The 15,344-nt window shown below is 51.9% G+C and overlaps 2 protein-coding genes across 3 annotated transcripts in view; both read right to left on the reverse strand.

Moving 5' to 3' along the window:
• Positions 1–208: 208 nt before the first annotated feature.
• Positions 209–3,912, reverse strand: TMEM52 (transmembrane protein 52). The gene is made up of 4 exons (XM_064730822.1): positions 3,643–3,912; positions 2,843–2,887; positions 1,486–1,655; positions 209–817 (listed from the first exon to the last, which is right to left on the reverse strand). Exons 2-4 carry the CDS (start codon positions 2,872–2,874, stop codon positions 507–509), a joined length of 513 nt encoding a protein of 170 aa, XP_064586892.1. The 5' UTR covers positions 2,875–2,887; positions 3,643–3,912; the 3' UTR covers positions 209–506.
• Positions 3,913–8,100: 4,188 nt separating this feature from the next.
• Positions 8,101–15,344, reverse strand: part of CFAP74 (cilia and flagella associated protein 74) — a 38,320-nt gene continuing 31,076 nt past the window's right edge. For both annotated transcript variants that reach the window (XM_064730783.1, XM_064730782.1), the window contains 11 exons: positions 14,348–14,482; positions 13,848–13,957; positions 13,446–13,501; positions 13,087–13,206; positions 12,789–12,941; positions 12,360–12,489; positions 11,664–11,818; positions 10,610–10,748; positions 9,728–9,849; positions 9,341–9,475; positions 8,101–8,623 (listed from right to left, as the gene is read on the reverse strand). In XM_064730783.1, the coding sequence (XP_064586853.1) occupies positions 8,510–8,623; positions 9,341–9,475; positions 9,728–9,849; positions 10,610–10,748; positions 11,664–11,818; positions 12,360–12,489; positions 12,789–12,941; positions 13,087–13,206; positions 13,446–13,501; positions 13,848–13,957; positions 14,348–14,482 (1,369 nt within the window). In that variant the 3' untranslated portion in view covers positions 8,101–8,509. The remainder of the gene's footprint in view (positions 8,624–9,340; positions 9,476–9,727; positions 9,850–10,609; positions 10,749–11,663; positions 11,819–12,359; positions 12,490–12,788; positions 12,942–13,086; positions 13,207–13,445; positions 13,502–13,847; positions 13,958–14,347; positions 14,483–15,344) is intronic.

The following is a 15,344-nucleotide window of genomic DNA, read 5'->3' on the forward strand; positions in this document are numbered from 1 at the left end:
CCCTCCATGCTCTCCTGTCCTGGCATCTTCCTGCCCCTGGAGGAACACGAGCAGCTCTTTGTCCTCAGCAGCTTCCTGGGCACTCGGTGTTCCCAAAGGAAGAGAAACCACAGAGGCTGCTCAGTGTCACTTGTGGGACTCCCCTTCAGTTCCAGTACAACAGCTTCCTGTTTGTGCTGCTCTGAGTGGATTCCCAAGGCGGCAAAACTCTCCTAACCTTTTTTATTGCTGGACACAAGGAACAATTTTTTATCAGAGGATGAACACTCATTCATGTCCCACTTTTACAGGCATTTTTAAACTGCTGCCCTTTTACCTCATTTCATATCCTTGAAGAAGCTTTACCAGGGGATTAGAGCAGTCACAGAAAACATTTCTTCTGACAGATCATTACAAGGGCATGAGAAGAAATATCTTTCCATCATAACCTACTTAGAAACCCAAACTCTTCATGTCTTCTTTAACTCTTACAGTCCTTCCTTACTTTGCTCCCCATCTGAACTGAGTCAGACCTGTGGCTGTTCTTTCATGGCATCTTCTGAATCTTCTGAATTTGCCTGTGTTGCTGGATCTCTGCTGATTGTGTCAGGTGGGGACTGGCTGGGGTTCAGCCCACGTGGTGTCACCTGTTCAGGGATGTCATCAAGTTTCTGGTTTGTCCTTGCCACTTGCTTTCCCATTTGAACAGCTTCATCATAGGAAGGTGGCAGGTCCATGGCATAGAGGCTGTAAGCTGGAGGGGACACAGTGTTCTTATCCATATCCACAAACACCAAGGGAATCTGGACACTTGGGGGGTACTGCCATGAGCTGTATGCTGGGAAGAAAAAGAATTTCAAATAAAAATTAAACACCTGCATGGGACACTGATGAATGAAAGGCTAATCCTGCTTTTTACCAGGAAATTACAGACTTTTGTATTTTTAGAATGAATGCACTGAATACTAAAGCTGTCCATACAGAGTCACTCCTGATCTTCAGTGTCACCCTGTCACCCTGATCCCTCCCTTCACCTCTTGTGCCACCCCTGTGGGGCTGGAATTGTTCTGGGAGCTCACTGGGAATTGCTGTTCCTGCAGGGCTGGACAGAGCCCCAGGCACAGGGTGAGGAGCTCAGGCTGAGGAGCGCAGGCTGAGGAGCGCAGGGTGAGGAGCTCAGGCCGAGGAGCGCAGGGTGAGGAGCGCAGGGTGAGGAGCGCAGGGTGAGGAGCTCAGGGTGAGGAGCTCAGGGTGAGGAGCTCAGGCTGAGGAGCGCAGGGTGAGGAGCGCAGGCTGAGGAGCGCAGGCTGAGGAGCGCAGGCTGAGGAGCGCAGGGTGAGGAGCGCAGGGTGAGGAGCGCAGGGTGAGGAGCTCAGGGTGAGGAGCGCAGGGTGAGGAGCGCAGGGTGAGGAGCGCAGGGTGAGGAGCGCAGGCTGAGGAGCTCAGGCCGAGGAGCGCAGGGTGAGGAGCGCAGGGTGAGGAGCAGGTTACTCCTGGGATACTCACAGGTCACTGTGCTGTGGGCAGTGCTGTCACTGTCAATGCCGATCACGGCCAGGTCGCAGGGGTGCCGAGGGAAGGGCTCCACTGGGATTCTTTTCTTCCTGCAGCAGAACCTGACACAGCTCGCTGAGACCCCGCAGAGCAGGAGCAGGAACACCAGCAGCAAGATCAGCCTGAAACAGGGAGGGGAAAACCTCCAGTGCACTGCTTCTGTTTTACTGCTTCTCAACCAGAATATCATTTCAACATGGTCAGAACACAGGCCAAGCCTCCTTTAGTTCTGAATGGGGGCTGGATCCTGGGTTAGAAAGTTGGATCACAAACACTCAGTCATGAGCTGAAGAATTACTGCCCAGCAGTACAACCCCTTCTGGCTCACAGGTGCTGAAACATTCACTATTTTGGGTTATTTTCTACTTCTGTGCAGGGAGAATGGCTCTGCTTTCCACAGCAAGAGAGGGTTTGTACTTGGAGGGAAGCACAAGCATGAACTTTCACAAGTCTAGGGCCTCTCTTTATAAATGAGCATGGAAATGATATTATATTAAATTATATTTATGCCTTGAAAACACAATTCTATCTGTAGCTATTGCTTAAGGAAGTTTATAATTTAACAATTTACAATGTACCTAGACTGATATACCTGTGTTTCAGGTTCTCCACTAAAACTCCACCTGCCCACCTCTCCGTTTCTCAATCCAACTCCCTCTTTTCCTGGAGGCTTTCAGAAGCCTTCTCAATCTATTTTTGGTAACTGTGTATTTTTAAACAGCTCTGTGTATCAACCAAAACTGCTCCAGACTGAAGGAGGTGAAGGAATCAACTCCCTCTGTGTGCTCAGAGCCAATGTATGGACAGAATGCCAGCCATGCAAACAATGTCAGGCACCTGTACCAGGTGGGAGATGAATCCTGTTGGGAATCCTCTCTCTGGTCCCAGTTTGCCCCTCCCAGCAGGTTGTGCTCAGCTCTGTGCCCCGCAGAGGTGCCAGTCCCTGTCCCTGTCCCATAGAAGGGAGTGAGCCGGGGATGGGGCAGGGCCAGGGCCCAGCAAATCCCTGCTGGAGCTGCCCTGTGGGAGCAGCCAATGGCCAGCAGGGCTCTGGCTATTTAGGAAGAACAAACAAGCCCTGGAGTTCAACTGCAGAGCACTCAGAAGGGAAAGATGACACAGCCCTCGGTGAATGCTGGTCCCCACCTGACACCCAATCTCCCCTGGCCTCGTCCAGTCCATTCCTCTGAAAACAGAGAAACCCTTCCCTGATCCTGCCTCAGAGAAGCCTTTCCACTGCCCTGCTCCAAGGGCTGCTCATAAAAACCTCCAAAGGGCTCTGGGTTAGGAAGATTAAAAGCCAACTTACCAGACATACCACAGACTTGTCCAATCAGACATGTTCTGAGGGCATCTGTGAAGGAAGGCAGATGATTCACTGATTAAACAGTGCATGTACGACAGGGAATGCACTTCCCTGGGGTGGAAAAGGGAAAGCACTCAGTGAGAGTATGGAGCAAAACCACCTTAGATTGTTCTTCATGGTTGTACCATTACTCCAGATGAGAGCATGCAAACAATCCCTCCCACTGTAAAAGATGCTTCTGAATCAATAAATGTTTTTATTGAGCGGTGCTTTACTCTGGCTTGGGAGAGAGAATGGCTTGTGCAGGATTCCCAAAAAACCAAATCAGTGTTATTTAAAGGTAACTGAGATGGGGTGCCTCATACCAGAGGCCTGTCTGAAAATGCTGGTCTGGACAACTGCCTGTGTCTCCCAGATATTTTAAAGTTATTTTTTCCATAGCTCCAGTGCAGCCAGAAATGGCTTTTTTCAGCTCTGGTGCAGCACAAAGGAGGAGAACAGCTCCTGTGCCATTTCAGCAGGGTTGTGTGTGCTGAACCTCCTGTGGGATTTCCTGTGCCAGAACAGTGGCTGTGACCACAGCACAGCCTCTGCAAACTGGGCACCAGTGACACCTGGGAGTCGTCTTGGGAGAAAACTTCAGTCCACAGAGCAGGGGCAGCCAAGTGAATTTAAAAGTCGCTGACTGCCTTAGAGATAAGCAAAGAAGCTGTAAGGGATGGCCATGAGCAAGTCACCGTTCTGCTGTGGGAATGTCACTTGGTCCCGGTGGGAAGGTTCGGGAGCAGGCAGTGGTTACTCACCGGGCAGAGCTGTCCCAGTTGTTCCCGGAGCAGAGCGGTGCCCGGGGAGGGGCAGCCCGCCTTGGACCAGCAGGTGCCCACAGGAGAGGTTCCCGGTCCCTGCTGCTGCCCGTGCCCCGAGGCTCCGGCTGGGGCGAGCGTCCGAGAGCCCCGGGAGCCACCGCTGCTGCTTCAAGGACACGCGGCCGGCGCTGAAAGGGGACACCGAGCCCTGGGCCGGCCCGGGCTGGGCAGCGCAATAAATAACCGGGGCCGTCCGGGGGGGCAGAGCCCGGGCAGGGCACGGCGGGACCGGGCAGCGCCGCCCCCCGGGCCCCGCGGCCCCGACTGATCCGCCCGCCCGCGGGAGGGGCCGGGGCAGCGCGGCCCGGACAGCCCGAGTGCCCCTGGCTGTGCACCTGTGCCCGCCCAGCCCCATCCCTGCACCAGCCCCAGCCCCAGCCCCAGCCCCTGTCCTGTCCCTGTCCCTGTCCCTGTCCCTGTCCCTGTCCCGCCCAGTCCCTGCCCACCCTATCCCTGTTCCCTATCCCTTCCCTTCCCTGTCTCTGTCTCTGCACCTGTCCCCGCCCCAGCCCTATCCCCTACACCGCGCCCGCCCTGTTCTGTCCCTGTTCTGTCCTGTCCCTATCCCTGCCCTATCCCTGTCCCTGTCCCTGTCCCTGTCCCTGCCCCATCCCCTGTCCCTGCCCTGTCCCTATCTCCCTATCCCTTCCCTATCCCTATCCCTATCCCATCCCTATCCCTTCCCTCCCTATCCCTTCCCTTATTTCCCCATCCCTATCCCTATCCCTATCCCTGTTCCTATCCCCATTATCCCTATCCCTATGTCCCTGCCCCATCCCCTGTCCCTGTCCCTGTCCCCTGCCCCTGCCCCTGTCCCTGTGCCTGTCCCTGCCCCATCCCTGTCCCCTCCCTGTCCCTATCCCTATCCCTTTCCCTGCCCCTGCCCCTGCCCCTGCCCCTGCCCCTGCCCCTGCCCCTGTCCCTGCCCCATCCCCTGTCCCCGTCCCTGCCCAGCCCGGGATGGCAGGAGGGGGTACAGAGGACAGAGCTCCGCTTGCAGAGATTTCCCCGCAGCACTTCGGGACTGCACTCGTTGCTCTCCCCAAACCAGAACCCATTGATGTGCAGCCCCTGAACACACCCTGAGCCTCTGCTGTGTCAGAGGGACTTGAAGGAGAAATAAAGGAATGAGAAACCTGGTATGAAATATACGAGTCAGAAATAAATGTTTAGAAGAGCAGATAATTTCCCCTTGTAAACCCAGCCTTGTTAAAGCACATGGGACACGACTGAAAAGGTACTGACGGCTCTTTAGGCTTGCTGTGCTCCAGGCTATTTCCCTGTGTCGAACGTTTCAAATGTAGAAATTCCTCATCTCCACCCATGAGCCTTTGTTGTGCTGTTCTCCCTGTCCAGCTGCAGAGGGCAGGGCTGGAGTGGCTTTGGTGGCCCCTGGGGTCCCGTCAGGGCCAGCCCAGCACAGTCCCGGGGCAGCCGCCCCATGGGGACCCCAATGGACACAATGCCCGGGGAGCACCAGGGGATGTTCCCTGCTCTGGATCCCTAGAACTGATGCCCGCTGTTTCCAGGCTCAGCCATGGCATGTGACAAAGTGACTGCAGTGTTTTCCTCCAGCACTGCTCAGGGTCATGGGGCCATTGCTCATTTAGGGAAACCTGTGCTCATACGTGTGGAGAAATAGCTGAAGTCACTTCTGGAGAAGAAGAACATGAATTAATAAATGACACCAGTGCTTGCTTTCTCACTCTGCTTTACAAATGAGCTGGGTTTGCCCTTAAGCATTAATAAGATCATACATGGGGGTGTGAATTGCTCATTAAACCAGAACTGCATCAGTGCCATGAAGTTCATGTCTGCTTTTAGATCCAAATCTGGAAGCACGAGTTTGTATCCAGGGACCCAAGAGTGGTCACAGTTGCAAAACTCACTTTGATACAGAATGGTCACAAGAGCAGTTAGAGGAGCAGAAAACTTCAGCTTCCAGGAAATGAAGAAATACTTCTGAGGTTACATTTTCCATATTGCCCTCACAACAACGGCTCCATTCCTACTGGAGTCCTGTGACATGGAAACAGAAGCACCAGGTTCCATGTCTAGAGTCCCCTGGCAGCTTTAATGCCCAGTGTGGATAACCCACCCTGGAAGCACAAATTGAACAGGGCTGGTGCCTTTCCAGGAGATGAACTTGCAGGAGCTGTGCTGAGCTTCTCCTGGGCACTGGGACTGGCACTGATCCACGCCAGGAGAACACACCAGCACTCTCTGTGTGCTCAGGGAATTCCCTGCAGAGCCACTCACTACTCCTGGATCAGCTCCATGGGCCTGAGTTACCAGGGAATTGTTTCCATCTTCAGCTGTCCCAGTCAATTTTCTGTTCACTGGAAAAATATCAAGAAGCTGTTGCACATAACACACATTGTACATGGGAATTGTGTGGGCAGGAGCATCCTCACAGAATTCCTACATTTTCAGTAAACTGAAGGTGTGAATCTCTGACCATTGCAGGTTTGCATCATGATGACTCTACTGTGGTACCTCAATGGAATGGCAGTGAAACACCCAGGGTTACACTTTGCAGACACATTTTGCACATCCAGGGTTACATTTTGCAGACACAGTAACTGCAGTGGTGTCCCAGGTGAGGCAGCACAGTCTGCTCACATTCCAATGGCTCGGCTTTTCCACATCAGACAATTTGTTTTCCCTTTCACATCAGCCTGTGTCTCATTGCTGAGCGCTGCCCCATGTGAGAGCTGGCACTTCACCCTCTGTGTCCCCAAAGAACAAAGAAATCCAGGAGAGGGAACCCCAATCCTGAGCAGCCATTGTGCTCCCAAGAATGATCACTTTCAAGGACAAGTTAAAATACCAGGTTTTCTCTTACGAAAGGGACTAAAACCTGTTCAGATTTCCATAAGTGCTTTACAGAACGTCAGCTGGAGTTTACAGGGAGAGTTTACTTTATTTTCAGTCCTCCAGAAATAACCACCTGTTCCAGTTATCCTGGTCCAACCTCCCCCGAGACAACAAACACATCCTGAATTTTAAACGAGGAGACTTTGACCAAAGAAACCCAGAACCTTCTGTTCACTTCAGGCCTGTGAAAATATTGATCCAAGTTCTCCAGTCCCAGGAATGCAGGTACAGTGGGTGACATCCCTGCTCGCCCCTGGGTACCAGCTGCTTGGTGGCAGCTGCTCCTTACCCAGCCCAGCCCTGTGAGGGCACCAGGGTCACTGTCTTCACATCATTCTTTAATTTTTTGCTTCTTTTCATCCTCTGGATGCTTTTTCTCAGGACCTGACCTCTGTGAAGTGGAAGATTGCTAAGACAGGGGTGTTGTTTCCTGGTAAATGTTACACTTATTTTCAGCACTCTGTATGGTTATCATAACCAGAGTCTGGAGTCTGATTTGTTGTCAGCCATCCCTTTTTGGTTTCCAGGAGTGAAATCTGAAGGATCCTCACACAGTGGATGCCCACAAATGCAGTGCCTGAAGTAGCTCCTCCAGTCCCACAGGCTGTGCCCTTCCTTGCCCGCTGTGGCTGTGGGGTGGCAGTGCTGTGAGCAGGGCTGGCAGTGCCTGTGGTGGCATTCGCTCACCCTTCTGGGGCTGCAGGGGAGGCAGCACACAGAGCCCTTTGTGCCCAGCTCAGGCCCAGCTGTGCCAGCAGCAGCACCCAGGGCCTCCAAGGAAGGCAGAGCTGTCCCTGGCTGGCACTGCCACCCCCAGTGCTGCCAGCCCAGGACACTGGGGCTGCTTCAGCATCTGCAGTCTTTAGACTGAGGAGTTAAGTGACTCCACGGGCACTCGAGCCATTATTAAATGAGAACACATCTCAATGGATCAAACCCTGGCTGGAAAAACAAGGAACCCCCTCTTCACCCCCACAAACCTCCTCTGTCAGAGGGGGAGCCTGGTTTAAATGTTCCTTGTGACAATTGCTCCCCTGCTGGTTCCTCGTTACCACAGGGATAATTACAAATAACGTTTCTATTTTCTGATTGCATCATCTGAGTCAGGGATCTGACAGCCAGGGCCAAAGGGCAGCACGCCCTCGGAGTGCTGGGGAGGGAACTTTGCCACAGACTGCCTGTGACTCAGGAAGGGTGTGATAAGAGATGCACAGGATTATCCTGTGTCTGATGGCTGCTGCCTTCCTGCTCCCTCCATCCTCCAGCTCTGCTTCCTGACAGAAGCTGCACCTGCAGGGCACTCTGGCTTCCCCAGAACAGCAGGATTCTGCTCTCACCCAGAATTCAGCAGAAGGCAAATACAGAAATACAAAGTTCCTGGACAGCCAGGATGTCTGGCAAGTGTCTGCCCATATCCAGGAACAGCACAGGAATGTTCCCCCTTGACCTCCTGTTACCAGGCACGTTTGACTGAACATTGTAAAAGTGACTCCCCAAATGATTTGGAGGAGGCTTGAATAAGAAACTTTATTCTGGTCTTAGAAAAAGTCAAGGCCTTTCCAAATCCTACAAAAAGCATCTGAAATTGGATAAAGATAGAAACTCACTGATGTGGATGTAAAGCAGATATTCCTCCTGGTGGGATGACTTTGGGAGACTTGGGATTAACAGCAGCTGTAGCTGCTGGGGGCCCTCAGGAATTCTTCCCTCTAACACAAGATTATTGTCACAGAGTCAGCTGGAAAATTAAGCTACTGACACCGGAGTTCACAGAGAACTTTGGGTGAAACAGCAGAAATGTTACATGGCCCTTCCTTCCCATGTCCCTGCTGCCCTCACTAATTTGCAACAACCTCAAAATCCTCCCATGTTCCAGCAGAGACCTCCCAGGAATGGAACCTCCATCTTCTTCCATTTGCCTGACGCCTCAGGCAGTGGGAGCAGCTGCAGACACCACTCTGGCCATGAGCAGGACTCGGTAGCATTCTGTGATGTCCCCTTTCACAGTCAGCAGGGCTGACACCAGAGGGGGGTCACTGGTCTGCAGAGAGAACCACACAGAAACCAGCCTGGTCTTGTGGACACAGGAGACACGGGCTGATCACCTTCTGAGCTCTGTGTTTCACATCTCAGTGTTCAGGTACCAGGTATAGCTACAGGTGACAGCTACAGCCACTGTGCTGGCTCCTCTCTGTCCCCAGGTGATGCTCATGCAGCAGCCAGTGAGGTGTGCCAGTGACTCAGCCCCGTGTCCCCACAGAGACTGTCCCCACGTCACTGCCATGGCAGCCGGGCACAGCAGCAAGCCCAGAGCTCCCAGGGAGGGCTGGAAGGAAATCCTGTCAGCCCCCAGTGAGTGCTCAGGGTTGAGCAAGAGCAGGGTTACCAAGGGGCAGGATGCAGGCTGGATTCACCCTGCCAGGAACTCTGCTGCCTCTTCCTGCTGTGATGGCAGAAATCTTTTAATTTTGGAACCAGCTACTCATTGTGCCATCCCACACACGGGGACTCAATGCCCCCATGCCCCATGAATGCCCGAGGAGGTGAATCAAGGCAACCACGGCCCCATGGAGCTGCTGGGACATCACATCCAACTGTACAAGGCAGAAGTAGCAGATACCGGGCAGTAGAAGGGAAATGGGGCATGCACCGGGAGCTTTGTGCCACACCCCAACAGGAGCCCTGTGCGACATCCCCCCAGGAACGTTGTGTGCCACCCTCCGGAGCCCCGTGTGCCACAGCGGTGCCGCGGGCTCACCTGCAGGTCGGCAGGTGGCACCCACGAGACGCCGATGCGCCTGAGCTGCCCGCGCTCCAGCGCTCCCTTGGCTCCGTCCAGCTCGAAGCCCGCCCGCCGCAGCTCGGGGCCGCTGTCCAGGCTGAACTCCACGCTCTGGCACGGACACACAAATTCCATTTGTTGCTGACTTAGTATGATCATGCTAATTCCTTATAGTAGCCCCTGAAAAATAAGCCTTACAAACAATGTGCTTTTATAATATCAAATTCATTAGAAACTCTGAAAGCTGCTTTTTTTTAATTTTTGAGTTTCTGAATTTTGGAGAGAAGGAAGGAGCAGCCCTTTGCACACTGTCAGGATCCCACCCAGCTCCTGGCACAAACCTGCAGGTTTTATTTCCCTCACCTTCCTGGCTGCCATCTGAGGACTTTGAATGGCCCCCACGGTGATCTCTGCCCTGGCTGGCTCTGCTGAGCCCTCCACAAACTCCAGGAGCAGGAGAAGGGATCTCACTGCTTCTTGTGGCCCTGAACAAACAGCAAGCAGGTCAGCTCTGAGACAGGCAAACGGAGCCTTTGGCCTTTGGGAACCAACAGAAACTGCAGCAGGTTCAAAACAAAGTGATGTGGTGTCCCAGGAGCTGGCACAGACAAAGAGATCCTTTCACAGAGTTAGTGAGGAATTAAAGAAAAGGAAGGTTTGGATAATTTGCAATTGCAAAGTGCAATTATTACTTGTTTATCAAGTTCCAGGCTGGTTTTCTAGCCCATGGCACACAGCTCTGTGTGCTTTATTCCTACTTATGTGTGTGTGCCTGGACTTATTTACAGCTCAGGAGTCAGGAGCTGTTTGCATCCTGTCCCATGAAATTAAGGAAGAGTAACTTCAAACCCCCTGAAGTTTCATAACAGGACAAACAGGAGGATCCAGGATATGTGATTATATATGAAATAATTTCTTAAACATTTAATACACCTCAGAGAAGTGGCAGAAAGCAAATGCATCTCAATTCTTCACTGTAGTATTACATTATAATCATTTTTTCAAAGAAGCTGCAGAGGTAGAAGATCATCATTAAGACAAAACTGCATTCAAATGAAGAGAAAAACTTTCCTTAAGAGAAACTTTTGTGGTATTTCTGTGTATTATGGATATATGCTGTAACATAATGCTTATTTTTTCTGATTCTGGAAAAATTGCCTTAAATTTCCTTTTTTCTTAAAGAAAGAGGAACATTCCCATGTCTGATCCCTCCCTGGTCCATAACAAACAGTGCTGGCACTTTACCTTTTCCCAGTGCTTCCTGTGGTGCCACAGCCGGGGTGACAGCCAAGGACTCCACGGGCACATCCAGGGGCTCTCCCCCCTCCACAAACATGAGGTGATCCCGGGCTGCTCCCTTCAGCTGGACCTCGTGGGCTGTGTGCTGGGTGAGACAGCAAATCCTGGCTGCGGGGGACAGCTCTGTGCCCTGCACGGCGCTGGCACCGCAGCCAGCAGCACCAGCGAACGGAGGTGGCATCACGGTGCCAGTGATCCTGGGCTCCAATGCAGGAGCTCTGCACCTCCCCTGGTTTGCCCATTCTGGCATTTCTGTTTGAACAACCAGGGAAATGTGCCTCAGGAGGGCACTGCACAAACGATTTATACACAAACCACTAAAAGAGACAAAACCTTTCTGTTGCCAAACTGGGTCAAGTGTCCGTTCAGGCTCAGCTCGTCCCGCCGTGCGTTCCCAGCTGCAATCCCACCCTCGCTCAGCCCAGCCCTCTGCAGTGCTGCTGCTGGGCTTTAGCGGTCACTCTGCACCAACTTTCGGTGTCCTGGCCGTGCCCAGCGCTGCCCGCGGCGCGGCCACCTGCGCATCCGGCCGGGGCTGGCGGGCAGCTCCGCAGCGGGCACCGGGCACCGGGGCTGGCGGGCAGCTCCGCACCGGGCACCGGGGCTGGCGGGCAGCTCCGCAGCGGGCACCGGGCACCGGGGCTGGCGGGCAGCTCCGCAGCGGGCACCGGGCACCGGGGCTGGCGGGCAGCTCCGCAGCGGGCACCGGGCACCGAGCGGCGGCAGGAGCGGCTCCCTGGCGCTGCGGCTCCTGCTGGGCAGGGGGAGCTCCCTCTGCCCCTGCTCTGCCATCAAAGGCTCCCTGCAGGAGCCCCCTGGAGTGTGCTCAGCTCCGTCCCCTCCTGACTGTGCCACGGCATGGACCCCACGTCACTGTTTTTATTAATTCATAACTGAATATCTAATCCTGAAAAATGTCAGAGGGCCCCAAACGTGCCCTTTCCTCCCTACATCAGTTCATCTAATATTTAGATTGTTCTCATAATCCTGATTGTCTCACCTTGCCAAAGAGCAGAACCTTGAGACGGTCGGAGTAGTAGAGACTTTCGTGATCAGGACTGAAGGTAACCACAAGATCCTGGCTCATCCCAGCCTCGATTTTTCCTTCTGTTGGAGAGACCCTGAACACACTGAAGCCATTATAGTTCTGTGTTCCTGGTAAATAAAAATGAGGATACAGATAAGAAAGGAGGACAGCTCCATTTTACTTCTTCATAAATTTTAAACCCATTTAATTTTTGTTGGAACAGCAAATAAATAAGAGCTGATACATGGCTTTGCAGCAAAACAGGGTGTTAGGAACACCAGATAAATCCATCCATCCATCAGTTTGATGCATTAATCTCCAGAGGAACTGAAGAGCATCACCAACCCTTCCGATATTCTGACGTGTTTTTACAGATCTGGACATCTTTAAATGGAATCTTTAATGTGCAATTACTGTGTGGGTTTATTTAGATTTAAACACCAATATCTCCTTACTTGTGGGTATTTGCTCAGGCTGCATACATTTACAGCTCCCCATATTGAAAGAATTATTACAGCTCCTACTGGGGAGCAAAATGAAGTCTTTAATTTCAGGGCTGTGATGCCCCAGGTCTGACAGTTGTGTGCACCTAAGAGGACACAGTGATGCTGCTTTCCACCTCCTGAGTCTTTAGCAGAGGAAAAAGAGCAAAGAATAAAAGAAATTTACCAACAATCTCTGTTCTCTGCAGAGAGGATGTGAGAAAGGAGGGGATTTTCTGCCGGTCTCTGTCCCGCGTTGGTGAGAGCGACTCCAGTTGCACAGAGAACAGCAGGGTCATGCTGGAAGTGTTCTTTATCTGGGGACATTCATTCACACAACAGCATTTGCATGAAGGAAATTGGCTCTCAGGCCTGTAAGATCCACAGTTTGCAAAGGGGCTGAATTTATTTTGCTGCATTAGTGCAGCTCTGTGTCCCCAGGTGCCACCAGAGGCACAATCAGTGCTGCCCACAACGTGCCACACCAACCCCCCCGCATCAATTCTGGGCTTTGGTTATTGACACACACACTTGGACAGAATCTGGGGGGAGTTTGTGTTGTGTTCCTCCTGACAGGAGCTCTGCTGTGCTCTGCAGCCCAGCTCAGAGGCCTTACCTGCACTGTGGCAGTCACGGTGTCCCTGGCCATGACGTATCCCATGTCCAGCACCTCTCCCACGGAGCACTCAGTGCTGGGCACCACCCCGTGCCCACACAGGGGGAGGCTCAGGTTGCTCTGTGCCACCTGGATGTCCAGAGTTTCCAAGAACTGCCCAGAGGGTGCCTGGGTTAGTGCATCTGCTCAGGGACCCCCACCCCTCCCAAGGGACCACCCCAGAACTGAGACAAGATCCAAATGGTGGACAGGGAACTTTGTCTCTCCTCTCTTCACTGCTCTTGTATCTTTTACTCACCCATTTATCCTCACTTGGACAAAAAGAGATGATCAGGGGTTTGTTTTCACCTGGCTCAAGTGTTCCAACTGCTCTGACCAACAGGAAGGGGCCATTGGGATTCAGAACTGAGAATCCCAGCTAAAACAGTGCAACTCAAGGAAAAACATTCATAAAGATTGAGAAAAAAGATATGAGAATAGATTCTACATATTGTTTCCATGGCTTAGGTCTGAACTAAGCATCTAAAAGCCTTTGAGAGGTCAATAACTCAAGAGAGAAGGTGAGCTGGTGCTTTGGTGTGCAGCAGCTCCTCCTGCAGAGGCAGAGTGTGATGAAGCAGAGGCTGAAGGCTGAGCTCAGTGCTCAGACAAGGATACCTCCAGCTTCCCTGGGGAGATGTTTTCTACTGTAATTCTCTTCATCATCCTGTGGCCTGCAAGGAATGAAAACACTTCCCAAAGGGAGGATGCTCATCCCTCCCATTCCTCCCCCTCACTCCTGCTCCTGCCTGAGCCAGATCAACCCAGGCCTATGGCTAAGGCACCACTCAAAGCTCACCAAAATGCTTTCAGACTGGGCCAGTCACTTCTGGAGCTTCCAGGTCCCTGTTTGGGGATCAGATCTGCTCTTCCATGGGCCTCAGTGGCCAGAGGCTCCTTATTTTCCACCTAAATACCACTAAGGGCTAATTTCTATCCTGACTTTTGAAAATGCAAAACTGCTGGCAAGAACTCACTGTCAGAGAGAAACAACTCCAAAGCAGAATTCAAACTCCATACCTACAGCAACATCCCCAAAATTGGCTGTGTTGATCCCAGAGTCTGACATGATCAGCACAGGAGGGGCCACAGCAGGGCAGTGCAGCTCCAGGTACAAGGTGTTGTGAGGGCTGCAAGAGAGCAAAGGCAGCTGGGGAATAAAAGGGCAGAGCTGGGAATAAGAGGGCAGAGCTGGGAATAAGAGGGCAGAGCTCTGGGAGCACAGACACACCAACAACTGCCAGGGATCTGCTCCTGCCCAGGGTGTGCCAGCCCAGCACAGGGCTGGGTGACTGACTGTGCCTGAGCTACAGCTGCCTCAAAGTTTTCACACAATTATTCCTTCAGCTGCTTTGATATTCATGTGTTTGATTCTTATCCAACTGGTGGGCTGGGAGCATGAGTTTCCACCACTGAGCTATGAAGTAATTAAGAGCAGAAAACAAATTTCTCCCCCAAATGAATAAATCAGCAAGGGCACCATTTCCCCCTCCCATCTCTGGGTTATCCCATGCACCCACCTGCAGGTCAAGCTCCCAGAGCCCTCCTCTCCACTGGCATGGCCACTTGCAACAGAGCATGGGATGATGTATTTGTTAAAACTCCCTCTGAAACTCCTCGTCAGGAAAGCCTGGGCTGCCCTATAAGCATCAGAACTAGAGAATCCAGGAATAGGAATTATCTCAGTGAGTGAGAGAGCAAAAAAACATCAAATAAATATCTGCTGAGCTATTTGTGATTATTGTTTCTTAGTCACACATTCAAAATGGAATGTAACAGTGAAATTAAATGACTGTCAGTAATGGACCCACCCTACAAGAGAATAAAAATGAAGAACCCAGATAACAAATGTTACACCAAAGATTGCAAAAACCTCCATACAATTTTCTTTGGTTGAATACTTCAAGTATTTCAGTGTCTTCCAGTACTTCTACATCTCAATGACATGTAAACACACAGGATCACATTCCTCTAATGCAGTCTGTAGGCAATACTTCTAAAATAGGGAATTTTTTCACAATCTCTGCTGAAAGTGTTTAAAAATTATAATTAATGGATTGCAATGAACATGGAATTGTAGTAAAAGATGTCAAAACATCCAGCACAGCCAAGTGCCTGTTGCTTCAGTATGTATTTACTTGTAAATCCTTCCAAATTCCTGAGCCTGGGCAGAAGTGTGCCTCTGAAAGCTGAATCTCCTGCTCTAGAGGGGCCCTCAAGGATCAGAGTTTGCATGTGAGTGTCCCAGGCTGCAGGCAGCAATGCTGTTTGAGGTGCTCACACTGCACAGGGAGGGCTCACATGCACATTTCCAGCAGCATTTCCCTGCCAGCACTGATGCTGACCATGACTAATGTGCTGGACTGTGTAAGCCCTCTAATTAAAAACAGAAATTCCTCTCAGCCATGGGTTTGGGCCATCAGCTGCCTCTGTAGATGTGCTCACAGAGGTTTCTCTGAGGGGTTTCTGTTGGTGCCCAAGCTGAGCTTTGCTGTTGCCCCTTCCATAAACCCGAGT

The sequence above is a fragment of the Zonotrichia leucophrys genome, chromosome 21 (genome assembly GCF_028769735.1).
Source record: "Zonotrichia leucophrys gambelii isolate GWCS_2022_RI chromosome 21, RI_Zleu_2.0, whole genome shotgun sequence".
In the NCBI taxonomy this organism is placed as follows: Eukaryota; Metazoa; Chordata; class Aves; order Passeriformes; family Passerellidae; genus Zonotrichia; species Zonotrichia leucophrys.

Bases quoted from the DNA above. Each gene is read 5' to 3' on its own strand.
- TMEM52 (XM_064730822.1), bottom strand. From the start codon at position 2,874: ATGTCTGATTGGACAAGTCTGTGGTATGTCTG. The intron at 1,656-2,842 runs GTAAGTTGGCTT...TCCCTGTTTCAG, and splicing joins ACAAGTCTGTGGTATGTCTG to GCTGATCTTGCTGCTGGTGT. The intron at 818-1,485 runs GTGAGTATCCCA...TTTTCTTCCCAG, and splicing joins TGCCCACAGCACAGTGACCT to CATACAGCTCATGGCAGTAC.